General features: G+C 41.2%; 1 protein-coding gene across 1 annotated transcript; it reads right to left on the bottom strand.

The window, feature by feature from the left end:
• Positions 1–2430: 2430 nt before the first annotated feature.
• Positions 2431–4852, bottom strand: ccn1 (cellular communication network factor 1). The gene is made up of 5 exons (XM_089001402.1): positions 4636–4852; positions 4308–4527; positions 3811–4155; positions 3516–3718; positions 2431–3417 (listed from the first exon to the last, which is right to left on the bottom strand). Exons 1-5 carry the CDS (start codon positions 4681–4683, stop codon positions 3115–3117), a joined length of 1119 nt encoding a protein of 372 aa, XP_088857528.1. The 5' UTR covers positions 4684–4852; the 3' UTR covers positions 2431–3114.
• Positions 4853–6197: the final 1345 nt, after the last annotated feature.

The raw sequence follows: 6197 nt of genomic DNA, 5'->3' as shown, positions 1-6197 counted from the left end.
TTCTGTTGGAACTGTTTGGTTGCGTAATATTACATGGTGAATGTTGACGGTTTAATTGAATTGGACTGGATTTACCTTTATTAGTCTTGCAGTGGAGAAATTTACATTTCACAGCAGCAAAGTTATGAAAGGAAAGGAAGACTGGACTCGGAAGAAAGAATGCTAATGCTTTTGTCATATAAACATTTGAGCTCAGGGGATGAGGCTGCTTCTCAATGTTTTCATTTCCTCGCCGCGCCTGTGTGAAAAGGGTCCTGTTGTTTTTATTCTGTGCAGATTCCATCTAGTGCAGCATCATCCAACGTTAACATTTGTGCATGATTGAACATGATGACACTGTTTGTTTGAATCAATGAGTCGATGATTTCGAGCTGTCCTTAGAAGACAACATTGAAAGATTTCTGCCTCACCTACTGCACTTGCATCAAAAAGGAATGCTATGGGTCTCTGAAAGCTGACATGACATTTGAAAACATGACATAACCAAGTATCCCGTTAACAAGACAAATGACAGTCTGATTGCATGGCAAAGTTAAAGGCATCCTTAAAGGACAACCGACGCCTCCAGACAAGTTGTGTCCACAATTTGTAAAATCACTTCAAATGACTTCTACTGAGCGTATTTTACAAAGATTCCACCGCATATCACTATATTTTACGTTTTAAGACTCTCAGGATATTCAGGAAGTCTTGTTTTTGAGTTGGTGACGATTCCTGACGTGATGTCACGTCAGGAACGCCCCTGACTGAGAAACTGACACACAATGCATTTTGGGTACTTTGTTTGGTCTGAAAACACCGTGTTGATCCGTGTTGATGGCGAAATTAGAAGGAAAACACATAAATAACGCGATGGTGAATGTTGTGTGTTTCACCAAGACTACTATTTAATACTAGTTGACACAAATTCCCAGCAGACAAATCAGCCCATTTCCAACGGAGCTTGGGCTACATTGGAGTCCAGACGCCTCAAAATGATCCTGAAGGACTTCTTTAATCGATTGCAAACATTTATGCTTTCCTCTTCAGAATATTGAATCATATTCATAACTGGATGAGTAACAAGAAAGCATGTTCTCCGAATCTGAAGCCATTGTTTTGATTCTAGAACAAGGCAAGACGTCCTGGCGTGACGTCACGAACAAGGGGCCGGGATCTTCTGAAACTCGCCATTTCTGAGGTCATTTTGAAGTAGTTATGGGATACTTTGTCATTTTTATTGGTCTTTTGCATTTGACTAAAAATATCAGCCTGCGTGTTTTGAGTATTTTAGATGCTATAAAACGTTTTTCTGATGTCTGTTAGGAAACAAAAAAATGGTGTCGGTTGTCCTTTAAAATGTGCTTTTTGCAAACGGCATGAAGGCAAAACAAAACAACAAAACAAAAAACAAGACTCTCAGAATGTTTTGACAGGAAATCGGGGCTGGATGGGAAGGCATCTCTGTGATTAGGTAGACTTTCAAAGTCTTTTATGTGAGCAGTATGTAAAACGTAAGTGGGTACATCCTGTGCAGTATGCAACTCCATCATAGACAATTTTTCAGGCTGCACTGAAATCAGAAGTTCCCAAATCAAATCTGACATCCGAGAATACCTTAAAAAAACCTTTTATAGTTTGCAATGAGATGAAATATATCTTGTGGAAGCCAACCGAGTACAAGGGAGCGTTTATGTATTTTTAGATCATTGTAGCTAACCCAAACATGCTCTGAAATACTTTCCAACATCTGCCGCCCATCAGGTTGTCTGCTTTCCGAGCCACGACTGCATTCCTGAACCACTCCCAATACCTGGATTCCTCCTCCCCCCCCCCCAAAAAAAAAAAAAAAAAAATACTACCCACCGTTACCCCTGAGCTCTCACTACCCACTTCAAATCATGTTGTAGCTATTTAGCACCAGGTGCAAGGCTCCACCACCATTTTTTTCTCTTACGTTTAGGAGTCTTAAAAGCAACAGGCAGCCAAAGCATAAGTTCAGGTAAACAATGGAAGCACCGAACCTGATGTGACAGGATCAACACACGATTCCAGTAGCTCCCAAGCATCTTACTATAACTACAAAAGTACAATTTTCTAATCTTTTTTTTCTAATGCCTCTTGATGGAAACAAGATAGGCAATATACTGTCATTCATTGTTTTCCGGTGTGAAAGTGCAGCATTGAAGACTTGACATGCTCTTTTTGTCATTCCAACCCGTGGACCAAATCGCACCACCACCTTTTTGCACTCATTCGAGCATATGTCTTGGCCAGATCAAATAAAAGGACTCTCGCTTCAGAAAAGCATTCCAGAGTAATAGGAAATCAGCATGAGAGGTTCCAAGGTGTCGTTATGTAAGACCTCAGACTTTGTCTTTGGGAATACGATACTTTGATTGTAAGATGTGTGTGAATGGGGTTGTTGGAATCCAACAAGGTGACATGAGATCAAATTTCATAAATAAATTCATTTTATTTGGAGCATATAAATTTAAATCATTTTACAATTTGTTCCAGTATGACATTTGATATCCAAATAAAGTAGCTATTTTTTTTAGATAAATAATATTAACAATGCTAAAAAAACATTCATTCATCCTTTGACATGTTTCAGTTCGTCTTTTTCATGAAGGGAGTTCACTAGCTGCCACAAAACATGAACAAAAAAATGCCCATTTCAGGAAATCATGAAACCACCCGCTTGATAAACAAGTGGAAAGGTTACGCTGTGGGATGCTCTGCTAATTGATGTTCTGGATGTGCACATGTACATATGCACACATAAGTCTACAGTCTTGGCCATGTCTGATATTGACGATCAAAATATACACAGTGAAATGATATCAGCAAAAAACATCAATGTACAAATGTTAATTACATATTGCTCCATAACGAAGCCAATATCGATGCTCCCTTAATATGAAGCTATTCTGAATTAAGAGTGCTGATGTAGTCACAGCAAACAGTGCACGTCATAATGTCCTCCTGATGCAAGCCCACAATTCCTTAGGAATCTCATTACACCAGGAAGCTGGTAGTTGTTTGGGGCCTCCTTATTTACACCCCCGCATTCATCGGGCAGCCAGTGGCTGGCACTTCTCTTGCTTAGGGGCTCAGGAATGTCTTCACCAATCAGTCTTTGAACTTGTGGATATCATTGGAGAGGCGGTAGAAAGGATAAGAGGCTTCGTTTGCATGGGGGCAGTTGTAGGTGCACTTGCAGGACTCGATCATCATGATGTTCTTGTTGAAGGTCTCGTTATCCTCACAGCGGAACTTGACTCTGATGGTCCTGGTATCATGAGGGCTGCAGCAGCGGCCGTCGACGCAGGCGCCACAGTACTTGGGCCTGAATTTCTTCAAGCTGGAGCACCCAGCATAAGTGAACTTTACAGGCTGGCTGGACTTTTTGGTTCTGCTGCATTTCTTTCCTTTCTGCAAACGAAGGAAGGCATTAGCTGGGAATTCAAGTCCTAACTTGTTGTACTCTCATTATGACAGGATAACGTGTTGTAGGGGTGGCGAAAGCTTACCTTGAGACTAGAGTAAGGTGACTGGGTACATGGTCGCACTTCACAGATTCGAGTCTCCTTAACCAGCTTGCACTCGTTGTTGTTGTTGGTGACTCTGGTGGAGATGCCCGTTCCGCAGCTCTTGGAGCACTGAGACCAAGGTGTGGTTTGGATAATGCACTTCTGGCTGTCAAACATTTGAATCTCTGCTTGCGGCCTGTAAGCTGTTGTGAAAAGGGAAACATATCATCAGCAATCTTGAATCTCACCGTTTTAGGACGTTGATGGAAATGTGAAAAAAAGACTTTTTTTTTACCAGCTAGTGACTTCAGTCCCCCTTTGACGATTGCAATCAGCTCATTCCTCTTGGTGAGGTCTCTTTCAAGTTCGTCAGGCGTTTTGTCTTTGCCAAAAATCTTCTCCATAATGTCTGTGTCCATGCCATCATCACACACCCACTCTTCACAGCACTGGCCTGCTACTTTGACCAGCCTTGGATTGGCACAGCCCACATTGGGCAGAGAGAGCTCTTGGGGGCACAGAGGGACACATCCCACAGCACCGTCGATGCATGTGCACTGATGTTTACAGTTAGGCTGGAAGCTTTCTCCGTTCTGGTAGATCCGACTGTTGTACTCACAAGGTCTGCCCTCTAACTTGGCTGCAAGGGGAGAAAAAACTAAGGTAAGGATCAGCTCGCCACTCGAAAAAGCTTTTGCAATCTGATATAAGGTTTAGTCAAAACCCTGTTGACATTCCACAAATTATGCCCTCATTAGTTGAAACAAAAACATACACGTGCTTTCTACATACCTCGGCAGATGCCACGAGTTGTAGCAGCAGCAAAGGTGGCCCCAAAATTACACTCCAGCCCTTTGGTGTGGTCACAAGGCTCGATAAGGCTGCAATCCTCATTCAGCTGCCTGGCACAAACTTTGCAACAACCACAACCGTCCAGCACCTCGCTGACACCAGGTGCACACTTGGGCATCTCCAATGGACACTCACACACGGATGAGCAAGAGGAGAAAACCTGTACACACAAGAATAAAATTACTTATGAGTGGAATGGTGATCTCTCCTTGAAAAACAACGTTGACTTCCCGCTAGATTGTGAGTGAAATTAACATGAATAACTCACCAAGTTGATGCTCCCCAGGAAGGTGACGACAATAAAAATCATCTTCATCTTGGAATAGTTTCTTGCAAAGAGGAATCCAGGTCCCGGAATAAGAAGAATTGAGCAATTCTGTCTCGTTGGACGTGAAGTATTCCCTCTTACAGTCTTCCTGTGTTCACTTCTGGTCTCTGGAGGTCCAAGCTGCGCTTAGTGAAGCTCTCAGTATCGTCTGCTGAGCTGAGGCAGCCTGCCGTCTTATATACTTTACTGGGAAGCTGACGTCGTCCCCGGACTGCCTGCTGAACTGTTCCCAAACTATGTCAGGAATGTTTCTCGGCCTTTTTCCATCTAAGACATAGGCTCCGCCCTGTCTAAACTGTGTGCTTTTTTTTCTATCTCCCACTCTCAAATGGATTTTTCCCCCAATGATGCCCATAAGAACACATTTTCCCCTTCTCACATGTTCCTTTCTTGTTTATCATAACCCCCTTTCAAATTCTTTCAAGAGCAAGTTTAACTTCCTGGGAGGAAAAAGTTATACGTTTTGGTCATTTTTATGTACTCGCCAAATACATAAGCATATTTGTTTTAAATAGATTCTCTGCCCTCTATCTATTGAATAAGGATTCAGTTCAATTTTATTGCGATACAACGTGAAAACGGCATCATGCTCCTTCGTTGTCATTACGTAATTCTGACAATGTTGGTTGAACCCACATTTATAAGCCGTTTCTGTGGAAACTGTTTACAACAGCAGGACGTTTTTTTCACACGAGAAACTAAAGGTGTGGGCTGCAATAAGTTTAAAGGGCTATTTCTGTCTCCCCGGTGCCTTTATTCAGCGGAGTTAAGCGATTCCAGATGCGCGCCACAACGCAGACGTAACTATGTTACCATATTTGGTATGGCAGTAGCCTACATTATTAACATACTCCCCCCATCCGAACCCAACCCCCTCCCTTAGTCTTCTTTCGGCAAGCAGACCACAAAGCATTCCTGACAGCTCAACGGTTGTTAAATATGTTCTTCGTGCAAGGAAATTCCTTTCCATGCAATGCTCGGGGCAACTTTAACTTTTCACGCCATGTGTCTATCACGAATCCAACCGGAGAAAAAGTAGGTCCCGTTAAAAATAAACCGTTTTCCACACCAACTTGAATTTTGGTGTGGAAAGAGACATACTTCTTTTTTTTTATCACATAATTACATTTAATGTAATCATAATCATAATAATAACAATAATAACGACAACAACAACACCAACAACGACAACATCAACAACAACAAATAATAATAATAATAATAATAATAATAATAATAATAATAATAATAATAATAATAATAATAATAATAATAATGTGAATCTGATGGAAACAAAGAACAACACGAATCGTTATAGAAGAAGGTAAAGCTGAACGATCTACTTGTCGTTTAGAACAAAATACAGCTTAAAAGTCCCGGTCAATTGTTTTTCTTCATTTTTTCACTTTACGCACTTGATGCATAACAAGAATAAGAATAAGAATAAGAATAAAAATAAGAATAAGAATAAGAATAAGAATAAGAATAAGAATATAACCGGT

Source organism: Hippocampus bargibanti, linkage group LG07 (assembly GCF_051943395.1).
Source record: "Hippocampus bargibanti isolate YZ-2025 linkage group LG07, ASM5194339v1, whole genome shotgun sequence".
Classification (NCBI taxonomy): domain Eukaryota; kingdom Metazoa; phylum Chordata; class Actinopteri; order Syngnathiformes; family Syngnathidae; genus Hippocampus; species Hippocampus bargibanti.
Note: the sequence above shows the minus strand (reverse complement) of the source record. Positions and strands in the feature narration are given on the sequence as shown.

Coding starts and splice junctions, on each gene's coding strand:
- ccn1 (XM_089001402.1), bottom strand. CDS start 4,683: ATGAAGATGATTTTTATTGTCGTCACCTTCCTGGGGAGCATCAACTTG. Junction 4,156..4,307: donor AACTCGTGGCATCTGCCGAG/GTATGTAGAAAG, acceptor CTCCCCTTGCAG/CCAAGTTAGAGGGCAGACCT. Junction 3,418..3,515: donor CACCTTACTCTAGTCTCAAG/GTAAGCTTTCGC, acceptor CTTCGTTTGCAG/AAAGGAAAGAAATGCAGCAG.